At 34.5% G+C, this 19,730-nt stretch overlaps 1 protein-coding gene across 1 annotated transcript; it reads right to left on the minus strand.

Moving 5' to 3' along the window:
• Nucleotides 1-9,544: 9,544 nt before the first annotated feature.
• On the minus strand, nt 9,545-11,200 carry LOC123696208 (general transcription factor II-I repeat domain-containing protein 2-like). The gene has a single exon (XM_045642270.1). The coding sequence runs from the start codon at nt 11,198-11,200 to the stop codon at nt 9,545-9,547; it is 1,656 nt and encodes a 551-aa protein (XP_045498226.1).
• Between the last annotated feature and the right edge of the window lie 8,530 nt (nt 11,201-19,730).

Here is a 19,730-nt window from a genome sequence, read left to right on the forward strand (position 1 = left end):
CTTCAACATGTCGGTTTACTTACGATATTTTCCTTCACCGTTTCGAGCAGTGGTCAATGGTGCAGTTATAACATGCGCACATAAATTGAAAAGTAAATATATTTCCTGCATTATAGGTCTTGAACCCCCGACTTATTGATTTGAAGTCCGAGGTCCTCGTCACCAAGCCACCACTGCGAGAAGTACCCATCAAATCCGTCATCGTCCTCTAGCCAGGAGCCAAGCACCGAACCGAGAACAAATACCTACCTTCACATGGAGATTTGTTCGCGGACTTGTCGCCAGTCACAAATCTGGCAGGTAGGCGCGCCAATGAATGGTAGGTAACCATTAGTTATTATTAGCCTTTAGTATTTGATATTTGTTTTTCGTTAATACGTCCCGCGATATCGGGTTATCGATAAAATATTGCGGGAACGGTGAAATATTATCGTCCTCATTAGCCAATTCGTATTGAAAACGGCTGATGTACAGAAAACCAATTCAGAGCGATGCATTTTGCTAATTACGTTCGTCGGAACTTACGTAGGTATTACATTCATCATAATTAGTTACCGTTTAACACCTTTGAATGTTCAATATTTATATTGAAGATATTAATTAACTTATGGTTATGGATGGATAACTATTGAAAAATTCTTTCGGTGTTAGATAGCCCATTTATCGAGGAAGGCTATATATAATCATCACGCTAAGACCAATAGGAGCGCAGCTATGCGGGTGAAACCGCGGGGAACAGCTAGTTTTACTCTATAAAATTAGGTCAGGCTAGAATTTGTTTAGTTGCTGTAATAGGAAATTGTTGGACTGAATTTTGACTTGAATTTGAATTGTTGGGATTGATAAACAACAATGATAATAATATAAAACTGAGAAATACATGTAAAATGGATGTTGTTGAAAAAAAATGAAATTAGAAATGTTTATCTTTACAGATCAAGTACTTACGCAATTAAAGAATTTTTAAAAGTTTTTTAAATAAGCAATACAAAGTATTTGAAACTAATATTCTGAGTGCTACCGCTATAAATCATACTTTATAATCCATATTACGTAGTTGAACAAGTTTCTCGATACATCTGCGTTTTTGCTATATAATTATGTTTTAGAAGGATAACAAAAGTAATAATATATTCGGTGTACAGATTCTAATAGTTTATTATATAGTTGATTCATAACTTGGCGGATATTAAAGTTCATACATCAAAAGAGCCTTCAGACACTGAAATAACTCCCATGAGGAAAATTTTTAATATGAAACGGAGTACCTACTTTCATAGATAGCACTGGCCTGATTCCGCCGTCGCAGGAATCTCGTGGAATTCGCCTTTTTATATTATGGCCATGTCATATCGTATCCTCGGTTATCGAGCTTTTCTAGAGTTTAGATAGTTATATCACAATATGTGTTCTATTGAAATAATTTTCTTTCCTCTAGTATAATTTTTATTTGGAATGCCGGAATCAGGTAATATAGAAAAGCTTTACTGATCGATTGGCTTTGATTGAGTTTTTTTTTGACATCATGTAGGCTGACAACAACAACATGTATTCAACACTACCAATGTTGTTATCGTTTATCCGCTCATATGCTTCAGAAAAAAAAATGACCCCTTGCTTTGTTCCGTGCATCCACAGTTGCAATAACACGATCGCAAATCTTGTTTCGTGCAACTGTGGTTGCAAAGCGACTTTCTTATTTCAATTGATTATAAACCTTATTTCATACTCTCAGAGTCTAATTTTTACGTATATAAACCAAAGACAACTAATTGATTCATCTATTTCTACCCAATACTACCAACCTTTCAAATAGAATTTTGAGAATATCTTAGTTTGTATCTTACGTGTCTTAGAAGGAAGTGTTAAAATATGCCGTAATTGTTGTATTTTATTGATTTCTTCTCGTGTTTACTTACCAAATTATTCTCGAACATGTGTTTTATTGTTATAAAGTAATATTTTAGTGACCGTTGTAATAAATATGTATGTAATTAAGACGACTTTAAAAGTTAGTGGACTTTAGACGATTTCATAACTTTTAAAGGTATATGGTAATCATATATTGTTAAAATAACACAGATTTGTATAGTATTATTTCAATAGCAATAAATTACAATCAATATATTTGAAGTACTCCTCACGCGGAACTCATAAATTAAGTTTTAATAGAGGTGGGTCGAACGCGCGGCGCACGTTCCAGAGCACTAGCAAAGTAGGCTACCTTTATTTTTTTCGGAAGCAATTTAGCGTATTTCATTTTTGCAACTGTGGTTGCACAAAGCATATGAGCGGTTATGGACGATGGTGGCTATTTAATATCAGCTAGACCATGTTTGTTTGATTTGCTATAAAAATAGTCGATTGACACATAAAAAAACTATCTTCTGACTATCTATTAAATTTAAAGGCCTTTATAGCGAAGTAAATGATGTAGCACAAAATGAGTAAGTTGAATCTCTTAACTTAATTATATCGTTTCAGTTACGTTATTCGAATTTTTTTACGACAACCACCACCACCATCACCTGAAATTACTATATTCTATTATGATTCTATGCGATGACTAAACGTATAAATTCTACAGAGTTCGTGCTTTGTTTAATTCTAAAGCAATGTCCATACGAGTAGAAACTACACGTATTGACGCTTCAGTTCAAAGTTGAATATATACAAAATGCAGAGGCTTTCCCAGTTTTAAAAAATTCAGTTTATCAATCACAATGATTGCTGCTGTCCACGTATTTTTGAATTCATGAAAAAGGGACGATGAAAGAGTAAAGTAAATGAATGAATAAATACTATATATAGGTCACCGCAATTCAATTACACGGAGAAAAAATAAATGTGGAATTCTATTTACAGAGTATCATTATTATAGATACGTCATAATATTATAATGTTTGGGATTGAGGTTGAAATGAATAGGTGCCCTAATAAATGCGTTCGACCGTGATTAAATTATGTTTCGTAGACGGGATATTCAATTTCGGCCAAATAATATAATATTTGATATTATATATATATCTGTTGTATATTTTTCTGTTATTAAACATGATTAGGGCATTGAATCTATCTAAATTATGCACTAAATTCTAATCAAGAGCAAGAAATTTTGAATTCACTCAATGCTTCAAAACACAGTATGCAATTTAAAAAGTTATTTGAAGTAACAAAGAACAAAGTAGCAGTATCGTAAAACGCCAGTTTCTTCAATATAGCGGCGACACAGCAATATAACCACTGTGTCAGTTATAAAATGGAAGGTGGAAGGCTGAACCAGTGGGAAATGAGCTTTTTACTCAAATCACTTCCAGTTTAGATTCTAGTCCGAGCTCGTTTAATTAATGTTTTGTGGTCGCTAGTATTCATTACTCTTTTATTATCGTTTGACCTTCATATTATGTATTTAATATAATATGATATTTTTACTGACGTATTTCAGAATATAACCGTTCCTACCCAGTGCCTCGATTCAAAATTTCTTAATTTTTTTCTGAAAAATTTTGATAAATTATTACTTACACAAAATATGTTTGAAAATATCAATAGCTAGGAACTACAAACTTTTTATGTTACAAAAGTACAAAGTTTTATCCAATATACATCTTCATGAAAATTTAGAAAAAAAATGTCTCTCAGTTTACAATGGAACAACAGAATACATACATAAATACCATACTCTGAAATTTAATATACTTAGGTAAAAATCCATCACGAAATTCAAAACGTTTCCCCTGGGAGAGGGTATGAAAGTCAAAATATATATACGCATACAAACATAGTTGTAATCAATTGTAATTGTATACGAACTAACCTCTTAAATTCATTTTTCTTTGTAAAACATACAAATCTGGTACAAAAAGATGGAACTGACGTGAAGTTAAAGTCACAGATGAAAAAAAAAAGTTTCCTTAATAAATGATGGATAATAAAATGTATAACATGTATTCTAATGGTCGAGCAAAACACATATTTTAATGATAACGAAAATACATACTACTTACTGTGTTGAAATTCCTTACGGTAATTCTCAAAGGAGTAAGCGATACGCAGCTACCGAAAAGCTATCAGTCACACTGTCTGAGCTCTGAGGATATAAAATTTCATAGAAAAATAGCTTTCTTTATATTAAAGCACATGTCATTTTAAAGGAGCTGAGAGCATTCTATGTGGATACCTGAAGTGTAGAATATAATAATTTATTATTATGTTATTACTTAATTTATTGTTCACTTCTGCCCCCCTAGCCAAGTGGTTTTCTGTTAGCGTAGCGTTCAATAGAATAGACTACCAATGTATGAGATTGACGTAAGCTGTAGACAAACGTATCTAGCTAGGCTAGGGGGGCAGGATTTCAAACCAACAATTTACCGTTGTAATTTGTGAAAAAATATTCCTAAATTTAAAATTGTATACCTAAATGTTATGATATAAAAAATGTATTTATTTTATTTTAGCTCTACTATTTAAAAATATATAACGTGCAAAATATATAAACAGAACAAAGCTCCGCGCACGATTGTAAAACGCGGGTAGACTTTTCTATTCCGCGGGTTGTTTTTCACAACTTTTCGCATTCCAGTTAGAAAACTGGAGCAACCGGATAGTTTAGAGTAATTTGCATCTCTCTCACCAAATCTGAATTACAATGGAGTACGAAAAGCAATTAATACTTTAAGTGGCCGATTTCAGTTTAAAACTGGGTGCTCTTTTGAGATTTCCACTCGATCGCGATTGGAACTTTGAATGTTATAAGACGGGCCGTGGAGACTTAGTTCCTTTCTTTACTGTTGCTACGTGGATATCCTTACTAATAACATAATGCGATTGCACGTCGTAACGGAGCGATTAAATGGCAAGATATTTGTGCCTGGACATAATAATATGTAGATAGAGGTCTACAGAGTGTTGTACCTACACTACATTTTACCATCGTGAAATATTCACTTTTCCTTGACTACGGTGAAACCGCGGGGAAAATCTAGTTTCTATATTATCATATGTATAGGTCAGAGACGTTGGCTAATGACGTAGCAGCAATGCTATGTTTCAGAACTGTAGGTATGGAAAGAATTAATCAAAACTTTGACTAGTTGAGACTTTAGGAATACTTTTTCAATCTCAGCCTCTAGGTATATTTTATGTTAGGTATTTCAATACAGTTTCTATAATTAAAAAAAACTAACTTTTAAGGATTGCATAAATGCATAGATCTTGTTCGTATCGAAAGTAAATTAATTCCATTCATTTAAAAAGGAACAAAAGTTTGTATTTGTATTGTTTTCGAGACAATGAATAAATATAAAATGAAAAATAATTTATTATAATATGTATATTGTGTAATAAGACTACGGGCTTTATCTGTAGTCCATAAGTTGATTTGATTAAGGGCCGATTTTTCAGTCCTTAGTTAAAATTTATCCGTGCATTTTAAAAAGTCACCTGTAAACTGTCATAATATACGGACAATTAGAATACATTTTTGAAATGGTAGTTTAATACGTTATTCGATGAATAACTTTTAACCAAGGATTGAAAAATCAGCCCTAAATTACTCAAATTGTTGAGTTAAAGTTCTGATGAAAAGGACGAAGTAACGCGACGCAATGAAATTTTTATAATTTTTCATGTATGTATATTGTATAATTATGTATCATAAATATATAAATATTTTACGTACTACGCCGTACAAATACGTGATTGTTAACGTTCTTCGAAAGGCCAACGACAAGCGGTCCTTTGTTGCTGGTCTTTTGTTTTGAAAAGCAATTTCATGAATGACATGTACAAAATGTAACTATTTTTACCGTGTCGTTCGATGGTTCGTGGAAAAAGGACTCAACTTTAACTACTGTGAAAGTATTTGTTCGGTATATCGTATTAACCGAGTCAATATGATATTTTATTCAAGATTTTCTATTACAGATATCTATAGTAACTTCTCCTCTATAATCTATTGGGGTACATACAAGGTGATCTCTTTTATATCTATTGATAAGTTTTTATCAATCATAGTGTGGTTTACCCGTCCTAACTTTCTACAACTGTCGGCTGTCTACAACTGTCTTTATCAGTGACGCCTTGAGATCGAGTGATGTATAATGGACATTGTTATACAGTAATACAGTATCAGAATCCCAGAGGAGACTAGAAACAGTATTGGTAATACTAGCTGTATTGTAAGCGCGAGTGTGTAAACTCAGAGACAATTTCTATTCCTTCGATCTCATAGTCCGATGGGATGGAAATCCTACACAATCGAAACGATATCAGGTGTGGAGCTGATAGTTTCACATATCTATACGTGTAGTAATACTAAATTCATTATCTGATCGTTGCCAAGAATTTTCTAGAAAGAAGGTATTTTCGACATAATTTGTAAGTGATCCAAATTCCAATTCATCTATACTAATACAAATTATAAAGCTAAAGAGTTTGTTTGTTTGTTTGAACGCGCTAATCTCGCGAACTGCTAGTCCGATTTCAAAAATTATTTCGCTGTTAGATCATAATCATAATCATAATCCTATTATATAGATAGCTTATTTATCGAGAAAGGCTATAGGCTATTATATATCATCACGCTACAACCAACAGGAGTGAAGCCTCGGGGGTGAAACCGCGCGGAGCAGCTAGTTGATAATATAATGAGTGAACCAGTTCTTTAGTCACTTAAAGGTGTCATCCATAATATGGATGAAGGCTATAAACCGATTCCATTAACATTAACATTGCAAATTACTATAAATCCAGATTGTTATCGGTGTTTCACTTCGCACATTTAGGATATAATGGGCCATTTCCCCGCTTTACCATCCAGTACCTCTTGTAACGAGAACATTTGTTTACTTTTAAATACCATATTTTATATTTATCATTGCCTAATTATTGATATGAATTTTTAATTACCATACGTAATGGTAGCGGTAATGAAAAATTTTAATGAATATGAAGGTAAATTTTAATGCCCAATGCCTACGCAATTTTTGTGTAAAGCTCCAGATATCACATATTTAAATTCAATCAGAAATTTATATTTTTTATAAATAGTCAATTCTGATTTCACCATTCTGTAGTTAATGTTTTAAAATTAATTCGAAGAGCTTTGCACTTGATTAAACTCGACGTTTATCGCAACATCAAAACCGATTTTTTATTATTTGTCTAAACAAGCCAAACTTTTACTAATTTAAAAATAATATTTACGTAACATTAAAGCTTTGCACTGACAGCAGCCCAGTAAAACCTCAGAGAAGACTAACTGTAGTTTAACTCGAATTTGATAGCCACTTACAAACTAGCGGACTAATAAATGCTGGGAGCGAACTTTTTGCACCGTATATTGAAAAATTCGACTAAGCAGATAGTATCGTAAAGTTTTTGCGGGTAACTAATACAAGTTGGGAGAAGTTTTTGTGAAAACATTTCATTGGAAAGTTGCCAGAGGCCGGCGACACGGATGGACGTACCGTTGACGATGGGTCGGTTATCAACGGTTGTATCATCTGCAGTTTTTATCCAAGCGCTTGGTTTGAATCATGCAGGTTCGCGATGTATCGAAGCGTTATCGCTGCTATATATTTTGTTGTTTACGTCAGAACGACTACAGAAGTAGATATCTATGTCGAAAGCTGAACGAAATATATTATGTAATGCATCGCGCCATTCTTGATCAGTGATGATCAGGCGACATGTAATTTGGTAATTTATAGGTACGAAAATTTTTACGACAAATCGATTAATTTGTATCTACTTTTACGCTAACATGTAATATGTAATATGTTCATAAATCAGTTCTAAGGACGTTCATTAATTCTAAACACAATTTTAAACTTTCTTGGAAAATTTAGCCTACGAAATATTTACATACCTACATTTAACGAGGGTGTCGTATTCGCGTATAATATTTCAACCCTATTGTATTCGTTAAAAGTCGGAGTCAAGTATTAATGACTTTCGTTTTGGTAAAATTAATTCCCATAAGTGATACAAGGTGAGACTCGTTGTCAAGTTCAAGCGTGTGTTGTTATGCGAAGAGCTATTCTTTTGTCCCCCTTGTTACACCCCCTTTGTAGAGCCGCCACTTTTATTTATTCATTGCCTTTGAGCAAAATGAGTTTCTTCATTATTTTGTGATTGTTTTCATGTACTTATTACGGAGGTTACGTCACGCGTAGTCTAGTATGTACTTATTATATAACATAGATAAAAATAAGCTTTTATTATAACATTTTGTAACAATTAATTAATATCACGGATGGAATAAGAAATTTCTCTTTTACAATATTCACAAAAAACTAGGTCAAACCAAACGAAGTTCATTATTATAATAAAATCGTGTTGATTTTAATTCTATTTGTTAATTAGAGAGACTTTTAGTACTTAAATGTAAATTATGATTATTTTAATCTCTCTGAGAATTTTATCCTGACATAATACAGTAAAATTTATAATAAAAACCCAATACATATAAATACATGCTGCTTTTACTTGAACTATTAAAGGTACACAAAATGATTATATCTTTTATTACGTACCTACTAAAAGTTTAAAGAAAACATGTGGCTAATAATCTAACCAAAATTTAATTTCCACACCCGACTTGATTATTTAATATTCTATTCATAATTCTCATTTCCCGGTTTTCATACGACTGACCAATTACAATTCAAATTATCTTTTACGGCCGCTGAGGTAACTACAGGCTACGGGGACGTGCACCGTCTGTTAAAAATTCAATACGGTTAAACGTACTTGGTCTCGGATATATCACGTGAAAGCAATTTGAACACATCTCCACTGTGCAGTAAATGTTATTTATGATAAGCCGCTAGCACTCACTGGATTGCCCACGAGTAACGAAGGATTTTTGGGCGTATAAGTGATACGATCTTAGGTGTTCTACTGGTGTACATAATACGGGATTATCGTCGCTCCTTGTGGTTAATAAGTTGGTTTGGTTTAATTATTTGAAAATACACCTAAACGTAATGGAATTGGGATGTATAGATGTATTGGCTGCTGCTCACATTTTATGTAGTTTTAAAAGTGCTTATAATGAATTACTGGCATGATGTCTGTGTAGTTTTTGATCCAGAAAATGATTGCGTAGTAAGGTCAAATTAATTTCATTTTTGCTTTCAGATCATTTCTTTGATAAATAACTGAAGACTGCGATAACAAAGTTAAAATCATTTCCTTAAAAGTTATATTCGATTTAAATAAAATTGTCGAAACATTTGAGATAACTTTGCCAAAACACGCTGATAATACGTATTACAAAATCAAATACCTTATCAGTTAATAACATCTTTTGCCAATTAGACCGTCTACGACAGGGATGGGGAAACTTTTTCCTTGGCGTGCCAATATAATACTAACGAAATATATGGCGGGCCAAGTTGTTTCATTTTTGGCTATGTTAATCACCGAAATAAAAATATTGATATGTATTTTTGAAACACTAATTATTTATTGTGCAATATAACAAAATAATTATTGGAATAAAAAAGAAATTGGAAATTGTAATTAAATTAAACTTTTAAGTTAGCTGCGAAGTAGAAGGTTGAGGAGCGCTGGTCTTTGTGGGGACATGTGACATGTGGAACTGTTTTTGTTTTTGCATGATTTCATCATAAACCGGCTCCATTTGTGATGCTGAACATTTTAGTAGTGAATAAAGGTGGTCATCCGAAAGCCTATTACGAAGACAATTTTTTCTTAATTTCATTATTGAAAAAGTTTGTTCGCACAAATAGCTTGTACCAAACATAGCCATTATTTTTTGGGCGTGAGCAACTATATTTGGGTATTGTGTCCTAGGTATGGACTTATAAAATTCCAATTTGCTGGTGTTAAGAAACAGTTGCTTCAAATGGGTATTGCATTGCATCTCAATTAGTTCAAGTTGGAGGTTGGCGGGTGTTTCATCGATGTTGACATTAAAAGGCATCGAAAAAATATTTAGTGAAGGCTCAATTGTCATAAAATCTTGAAATCTCTTCTCAAATTCTTCGTGCAGTTTCTTTAGCTGTTGAGCGAACCTTTTTAATTTGTCGTTTGAGACAGGTGATATACTGCTCAGATTGGGAAAATGGGTAAGTTCATTTTTCTCTATACAACAGCAAAACAATTTAAGCTGCAATTTGAAGGCTTTTAAATGTCCCCAAAGCTCATCTAAGAATTGATTCTTGCCCTGAAGCTTTGTATTCAATTTGTTTAAGTGCGACAGCAAATCTGTGAAAAATGCGAAATCAGCAAGCCAATTTTCGTCAGACATGATCTTAAAGTCGTCCCATTTGCCTTGCACCGTCAGAAAGTCTTGAATCTCCTTTCTTAAGTTCCACACTCTCTCAAATGCAGTGCCATAGCTTAACCATCTCACTTTAGTATGGTAGAGGAGATCAGAAAACTCGCTTTCGGTGGATTTTAGAAATGCTTGGAATTGTCGATGCATCAAACCCCGTGAACGTATTGTGTTGATAAGTTTAACAACCACACTCAAAACGGGTTGTATGTCAATAGCTGCTTTACACAACACATCTTGGTGTATTAAACAGTGCAGAAATAATACATTATTATTAGGGTTTTCTTTGCAAAATATACCCATAAACCCCAAATTGCTACCCACCATATTTGGTGCTCCATCCGTGGTTATGTTACATAATTTGTCCATAGGCAAGTGAAACTTTGAAAGACCCTCAAAACAAGAGTCGTAAATATTTTTTCCAGTGGTTTTTCCTTTCAAGGATTGTAAGCATGCTAATTCTTCGGTTATGTTGAATTCTGAATCAATTCCTCGAATAAAAATCAGCAATTGGGCAGTATCGCTCACGTCTGTGCTCTCGTCCATGGTTAGAGAGAAGTATTCAAATTCGTTACAGTTCTGTTCCAGCTGTGACGATAATTGTGCAGCGATGGCGTCAATTCGATCAGTTATCGTTCTCCGTGATAAAGCTAAAGATTGAAACTCTTTACTTTTTTCTGGACAAATAATGTTGCTTACAGCCACCATGCAATCTTTTACAAACTCACCATCCGACAAAGTTTTATTGCTTTTTGCGATTTTGTAAGCTACAACATAACTTGCCAGTGTTGCAGCTTTCTGAGTATCAGATTGCTTCGTGAACATGTTCTGCTGTCCACGTAACTTATCTTTTTGCCTTTCAACAAAGGACTTTCTCTCTGCCTCTGTCATAGACGAATATTTCGCATTTGCATGTTTTTTTTAAGAAGTGTCGAGACAAATTAAAATCTTTAAAAACTGCAACTGTTTCATTACAAATGAGACAAACTGGTTTGTCTTTAAATTCTGTGAAAAAATATTTCCATGACCATTCTTCTTTAAAAACTCGACACTCAGAATCAACTTTCCGTTTTTTGGTCGTCATTTTGCTACTGTAACAAAACAACAAAACCAACATCACTACATCGCTCAAACATATTTTACAATTAAATCATTTTAAGGCACAAAATGTGATGAAATTTATGCTACTTGTATATTATTATATTAACAAACTGTTTTCAGAATTTACATACAAAGAACATGATAACATGTAAGATGTTATCTTGTGGATTTAAAAATGTCACCACTCACCGTCTGTTAGGCGACTGTTGTAGTTTCGTAATTAAGAATATACGGCGTACAATCATGCGATCTGAAGTAAGACAAAACTCCGACTGCGGATAAAAAATGTACTCTGGGACTGCGGCGGCCGGCGGTGCGGCGCGGGCGGCGTGGATACGGGAATCCGAGGGTGGGCGCGCGGGAGGGGTGTCCGACGTTCGGACCGCACATGCACAGCACATGCCACGACCCATTTGACCAAACAATTGATTGTTCTATGCAAGCTGGCCATTGCCAATGAGAATGAAATTACTAACAATACGAAATATTCTCTTGATTTTTGTTTGATGGTCGCGGGCCGGATTTCAAGCCTTCGCGGGCCGGAGATGGCCCGCGGGCCGTAGTTTCCCCATCCCTGGTCTACGATTTTAGAATTACCTACGTGTAAAATAAGATTTATTACACATGCTAACACTTACATTCAGACCAATGTTACATACGAGATGACGACAATATAATAATGTAGGGTAAATATCCTTGAAAAGTTTCGTAGTCTATCCTGGAAGCTGCAGGGCAACAGCTGTTAGCCACGTTTAATCAATCAGTTTGTAATCAAGGGAGAGTTTAGGAGATCATAACGGTCTCAGAAATGCGTTACGCAAATTTCATTTGGAGCCTCTGTAATTTATTATGGTGAACTATTAATCATGTATGTAGGCTAGGCACATTTGGGAACATTCACTACATTCCTTCATAATTTGTAGGAAGGAAAATGGCTTCGTATTGGGCTGCAAATGAAGTGACTATATTTCATTCGTCAGGTGTTGCTTTAGTGTAAAGATTGTGGAACCACGAGACCTTAATAATGCATATACAGGATATATCTTTACAAAATAATATATTATACTGATCGTACGAGTCAAAAATAAATTTTACGTAAAGTATATTAAAAACTGGATAATATGTTTGAATATAAAAATAACCCTCGTATAACTGAATAAGATAGGTGATATAGAAAAAACGGATTTATTTTTAGAATGTTTTCATATTTTCGTCAAACGTAATATAATGTATGAACGTTAATTTGGCTTGAATTGGTCTCAGAATATTCGTGTTAATAGTCGCATATTAAAAAAAAGCTATGAAATTTTCCGATGTCTATAAACATGAGGCTTAATTTTTCTTGCAAAGCAATATACGTCAGATATTTATATGTCAATGTAAAGTGTATGTGATATGAAATAGAAAAGAATCGAGGTCAAAAGTGGACAAGACTTTAAGTAGACTTCGTCAAGCCGAAGACAAGCAGCTATTATTATATAAAAAACTAAACACAAAAGAAAATATACTTAAGCATTGACTGAATAACATTGTAGAGACTTCCTCTTTGCCTTAAAGAATTCTTTTCCAAATGTTGTAAATTAGTCTCATTATAAAGTGCAAATTCAAATTTATGTATGGAGGCCATCTTTTGAGTCGGAATTTAGTGTGCCCTTGTAAAACTTTGGAGAACACTTACTTGAAGGTTGCAAGCCGGCGCTAAGAATGCTGTCATTTTATCTTTCAAGTACTTCATTTATTCCAGGTTGTTTTTTTACTAATTTCGTTTCCCTTTGACGCTTGTTTAATTGTAGGCTTGATTAAAGTGTGGATCATTGTGATTTTATTATTATTATGCTTATAAATAGTAAACAATCAAATTTACAATCTAATCCATTCATCAAATCATTTGAAACGAAAAGAACTTCAAAGAGTTCAACAATATTATTTTTCGAGACGCCAACAGAATCAATTACGTTATACATTAATATACTTACTTACATATTTTAATATTTATTCCACAGGGCAACAACCCCAAAGTAGGCTGTAGCCTTCGATTGGCTATCTTCTTTTATCTAGATTAGACTCGCCTGTTGTTGGGATCAAGATTATAGTTCTTTCAATAGAGAATTTAGAAATTTTGTAGTTAAAGCCATGTGTATGACTTTGTAATAAAACAGGAGATGTATTGTGGATTGGATTAAGCCTGTATTTCCATGAATATCGGCGTAAAGCATAGCATTATTAGGTTTCGCAAGTAAATGGGTTTCGTCTATTATTTCTCCGGGCTTTGCGGAAAGCGACAACCGCAACAGCACTGCGTTTCGGATGATAATTACGGGGAATGTTTGGAGCTTTTCTGTAGGTATGTATGTCTATAGCAAAAGTAAAAGTGATACTTTCTTTCTGTAGGATAAATAAGCTGGAAGTGACGTGTTTTCCATCCTTACAAGATAGGTAATATCTTCCATTTCAATATATTACGAATAATAGGTTGATCAAATCTTTTCTCAGTTCGATAAGGACTTTTTAATTTTTAAAATGCCTGTTTCATAGAATGCTTCTAGGCATTTAAAATATAGCTGAGTGATTCTATCCTTCTGTTTTAGATTATACCGATTCAGAGACCGTATACGATACAGGAAAAATATCGTAAAAAGGTGAGTATGTTCTTTTGAATACATGATGATTGATTGATGATGACATTCAAATTTCTATAAACGGTGGAACAATTTCCATACTTGTATGCTGTCATTTTTTCGTAATAGAAATACCAAAGTAATATGTTTAAATAAAATATGGGTACTTTCAGTCTTTTGCACAGACGATTCGTGTACAAAATCGACGATACTTCACACTCCGTAGCCGGAACACCCCTTGAGATATCTGAAGGTGCTGAAACTCGCGCCAAAGGATTTGAAATACATATTACGATTGCAGACACTGTGACTATTTTATTACTTTTTATTGATCGTGATTTTGGATATTATTATGAGCATTATTTAACTTCTTAAAGTTTCATAATATATTTGACGAAGTTGTATCTTCAATTACATCTCATATATATATTTAATCATCGCCCACACATTGCTTTATTAACATTTAAATAAAAATAAAGTTCCTAGGATTCAATTTACTTTTTTATAACAGTAATTATTAATAATTACTTACTTTTTTTGGTACAGAGATCTGTACACAAGAAGTAGAAGTAATAAACATAAACAGTATGTGATTATATAAAGATAAATATTTCACACCTTCAACACTTCATCTTAAACTTTCAAACAAGTTCGTCACTCGAAGCGTTAAAGTAATTTCATAACCCACTATTCCAGTGCTATATCGAAACTTGCACGCTTATTGCTTACTCCATTCAAGCACAGCCAAAAACGTTGAACCGATAAACATGTCACCAGCCTCGTCAGCGGATAGTCAATAAATCGCACGCGCCACGAATAACAAGCAGGCCTCTTGACGTCGTCACATAAATTAAATTTATAATCAACCACTCCCGCAAATGAAATCAAATTATACCTGCCACTGGTAACTTTGCCTAAACATTTACAGTCCCCTCCTAAAAACGTTGAGTTCCATTTCACGGCAAGGATTCTTTGTCACTACATAATAGAAGTTCTACCTCATCCGAAATATTTACACGTCCTGCTTAATTAAACCGAGCCACTCTCATTATTATGTTCATCTGAAGAAATTAATAATTCATACCCATTGTACTCACCTGACTTGTATTTATTGCGTACCATATTTTGCTTTTAATGTTATGACAACCATCTCTTGGTCGTTAAGTTTATCACTGTAATTATTCTCGTTTATAATTTTGATGTTCGGAGTAGCTTTTTGTGGATTTATGTTCATTCCTGCATGCGCCTAAACATTTGAGAGACATCATGTGTCAGAATGTTTTTTTTTTAATAATCTGCGATAATATTATGATCCTAAGGGTTCATACGCACTATGCGGGTAGCCGCATTGCGGCTAGCCGTCCGGCTGACCGCAAGCACAATTATGTACGTAATATTCATTTCTATGCGCACTGCGATGCGGCTACCCGCAGACCGCTCCGGTTGCTCGGAGAGCTGCGGCCCGAGTGACGGCCAGCCGGACGGTTGCTATACGCACTGTGCGGTTCAGTGTGCGGCTGCCCGCAATTGAGTGAGTGTGTGCACGTGGTTGCAAAATGCTTGCTCTCATCTCGTGTTTGCAAATAAGGATGCACCCAGTACTTCTTTCTTTGCTTTTCTTCTTTACGTGACGTGTGTAAATGTAGTAAATTGCTGCAACTTCTTCCACTTCCATCTTTGAAATGGATCGACAGGACCGCAAATCGCAACGGTTCTTCAACCGCACTATGCGGGTAACCGCATTGCGGGTAGCCGTCCGGCTGGCCGCATTCGCAACCGCATCCTGCGGTCAGCCGGACGGCTACCCGCAATGCGGCTACCCGCATAGTGCGTATGAACCCCTAGGGTTCATACGCACTATGCGGGTAGCCGCGTTGCGGGTAGCCGTCCGGCTGACCGCAAGCACAATTATGTACGTAATATTCATTTCTATGCGCACTGCGATGCGGCTACCCGCAGACCGCTCCGGTTGCTCGGAGAGCTGCGGCCCGAGTGACGGCCAGCCGGACGGTTGCTATACGCACTGTGCGGTTCAGTCTGCGGCTGCCCGCCATTGAGTGAGTGTGTGCACGTGGTTGCAAAATGCTTGCTCTCATCTCGTGTTTGCAAATAAGGATGCACCCAGTACTTCTTTCTTTGCTTTTCTTCTATACGTAACGTGTGTAAATGTAGTAAATAGCTGCAACTTCTTCCATTTCCATCTTTGAAATGGATCGACATGACCGCAAATCGCAACGGTTCTTCAACCGCACTATGCGGGTAGCCGCATTGCGGGTAGCCGTCCGGCTGGCCGCATTCGCAACCACATCCTGCGGTCAGCCGGACGGCTACCCGCAATGCGGCTACCCGCATAGTGCGAATGAACCCTAACTCGTAGGAGTGGAAGTACCAATCATAAACCAGATAAGAATTTATCTAGATTAGACTCGCCTGAGGTCTATACCTAGGTCTATCCTATTTCCTAGGATTCTATACACTGTTCAACTGTTCATCATTCCCTATGCAACGAAATGATTTTTTTAAGGAGGAGTAAATTCCATTGTACCTTAAAGAATTGATTGAAGAACAAGAAACCTCTTATTTGTCACCATTTAACCTGTACCAGAAAAGACTAAATCCTAAAACTTTTCATCCTAAACTTAAAGAGTTTTAATCCTAAAACTTTTCACAAACATCTGGTATTTATTTTGCCTGAGCTACCATATCATTATATAAATACATGTTCAAATACAACCTGCAAAATTTCATCTCATTAGTAACAATAAAGGGTTGTTATTTCAAAAGGTCGGGTATAAACAACAGAGCCAAAACTTCTATAATTACGAGGAAATTGATAACCTAATTATTATCTAGATGGAATTCTGACAGTAAATTCCGAAACAACGCACGCACAAGTAAAATTACGAAGCACACATTCAAGTTTGTATCCAGTAAATCATAAACTTATTCCCAAGTTCTTGGGATATTGCGGTTTATCTTAAACTTCTTGAGGAATTTTTTACCATTAATATAATTAGGCAAAGTTTCAAGAGCGGAAGTTCACCCGGGGAAAATTATACTAATTTTATTTAGGGTGATGTTAATAATAAGTTGTGTAATATGTTTGCTGTTGCGACTAAATTACGGTGCTCTGAAAATGCCAAATGGCTTGTGGCACGTGGCTTTGTCTTAATTATATCACATCAATATTAAGTAACGTTTATCATTAAAAATTATTTTTATTGCAGATTTGACCATCAGGATTTTGAAAGAAATGGGAATTTAATAAATAACTCGTTCTTTTCAATACGATGAAAATTTGTTAGTAAATTGTTAATGTTATTTCTAATCTTTATTTGCAACATAATCTGGCAGTTTGGTATCTTCTCCTGGACATGTTTCACCTTATTCATAGCAAAAGCTTGAATGTTACGCTAAAATAGTGTATCTGAAATCCTCGTTGGGGAAAATATTTGTACTAGATGGAAACCCAACTCATCATCTCATTTTAAAATTTAAAAAGTTCAAATTTTTAATTAAAAGACTTAACGTGCTTCGAAACGGCTTCAATTAAAACTATTTCTTTGCATTGAAGTGAATATAAATGTCCATAGGTCAGTATTTAAATAATTGGAATTTAATTCTAGTAAAAAATATCTCAGAAAAATTTTATGCCAAAAACAGGGAATGGCGAATACGTGGTAGGATTTCATTCAAATACATTAAAGTTATAATTTGTAATGATTTCATTTTATGTATTCATGCAACATTAGTTTTGTAAATGAAAAATAAATTATAAAATTTGCTGGTAGTAACTTAGGCCCCGGAACCACAGACACAATAGAAAATCTAATGTGTCTGGGACCGATCGGGCCGCTTGGGGCTCAATGGGTTAACTAGACCTTTTACTAAACATATTATGCCTTAAAGAAGGGAAGTACCTAAGTAAAAAAAGTTAATTAGTTGTGATCTGTGGAAGAACGAATACCTACATGATAATTTTTTAAAAGACAATGAACACGTTTATTTAATTCTCTTTTGTAATAATTCTTTAATATTTCTCACGCATCAAAATTATTTCGATTAAATGAGTTTCACGAATTTCAATACCATTTATTAATAACTGTGGAAATTGTATCGAGTTTTCCCAGAACACTGTTATATGAACTCTTTGTCTTTCGTTTCATGAAATTGACGTACGAGTTATGAAAAATGTGTTTATTTATAATTTGTTTATAATCCATACTTCCATACTAATATTATAAATGCGAAAGTAACTCTGTCTGTCTGTCTGTTACTCAATCACGCCTAAACTACTGAACCAATTTGCATGAAATTTGGTATGGAGATATTTTGATACCCGAGAAAGGACATAGGCTACTTTTTATTGCGAAATATGTACCACGGGCGAAGCCGGGGCGGACCGCTAGTATTATTATAAATGCGAAAGTAACTCTGCCTGTCTGTCTGTCTGTTATTCAATCACGCCTAAACTACTGAACCAATTTGCATGAAATTTGGTATGGAGATATTTTGATACCCGAGAAAGGACATAGGCCTTTTATTGCGAAATATGTACCACCGGCGAAGCCGGGGCGGACCACTAGTAAAATATATATATTTAATTGATTTGTCATCATTTTAAAATTCATTCATTCATTGTATTTTTAATGTATGGGTTTTAAAAAAGCCGTATGTTCGGTTCCTACTAGAGTCTGATTGTTCGATGTAACACGGAAGGATGACCTTTTTTCCTGCAAAAGTAATACCTAACAGTAAAACAGACAGATTTATGAAGATCTTTTGCACGTCTCTAACGAAATATATGGATAAAAATAGTTGCTGATAGCTATCCTTAATGTATATTGTATCTACGAGACAAAAAATGATGTCACCTGAAACAGAACAAAAAATTAGGAAGTCTCATATAAGATTAAATCATATAGCCAAAAATATGTTAGAAAAATTAATTTTTATAAAACTATTAAAGATTTAATCCAAATCGCCAAAAAATATTCGAAAATATAATTTTTATAATATCTACTATCAAGGCAGATGGCCAAAAAAAAATAATCGAAAGAAAAAGATAAATGAAGTGTAATTGAAGCACTTGGCACTAAGAGTGGAACTCGCCCGAGGGTTGCATCGTTAAGTCCAAACACGTGTCTAACAAGAGGGAAATCTTTTTTACATTTCACTAGTGACTAGACACTTTACAATCTCTACTCTTTCTCTATATATTTGCGTATGAGTTATTATCTACCAATGGTAGTACTAGGTGATCTTCTAGCAGGTAGGTGATGCATTTAATCAAGTCAAGAGTTTTTTTATGCTTAATCTGGAATACATTTATGCGTAAACAGTATGAGTATTATCCTACTTCCTACTAATATTATAAATGCGAAAGTTTGTATGGATGTATGGATGTTTGTTACTCTTTCACGTAAAAACTGCTGAACCGATTACAATGAAATTTAGTACACATATACAGGGTAACTTGGATTAACACATAGGATAGTTTTTATCCCGGAAATCCCACGGGAACGGGAACTATGCGGGTTTTCCTTTGCAAACGCGGGCGAAGCCGCGGGCGGAAATCTAGTAATAAACTACATTAATGACAGTACTAAATGATCTATAAGTAAGCAGGTGCTGTTATATCAAGTCAAGAGTTTATTTGTAAACTTTTTGGAAATTGTGTCTTTCTCGCAATAAAAATATAC

The sequence above is a fragment of the Colias croceus genome, chromosome 12, assembly GCF_905220415.1.
Source record: "Colias croceus chromosome 12, ilColCroc2.1".
Lineage (NCBI taxonomy): Eukaryota > Metazoa > Arthropoda > Insecta > Lepidoptera > Pieridae > Colias > Colias croceus.

Excerpts from the sequence above, each read along its gene's own strand:
- LOC123696208 (XM_045642270.1), bottom strand. The coding sequence starts at position 11,200 with ATGACAGAGGCAGAGAGAAAGTCCTTTGTTGAAAGGCAAAAAGATAAG.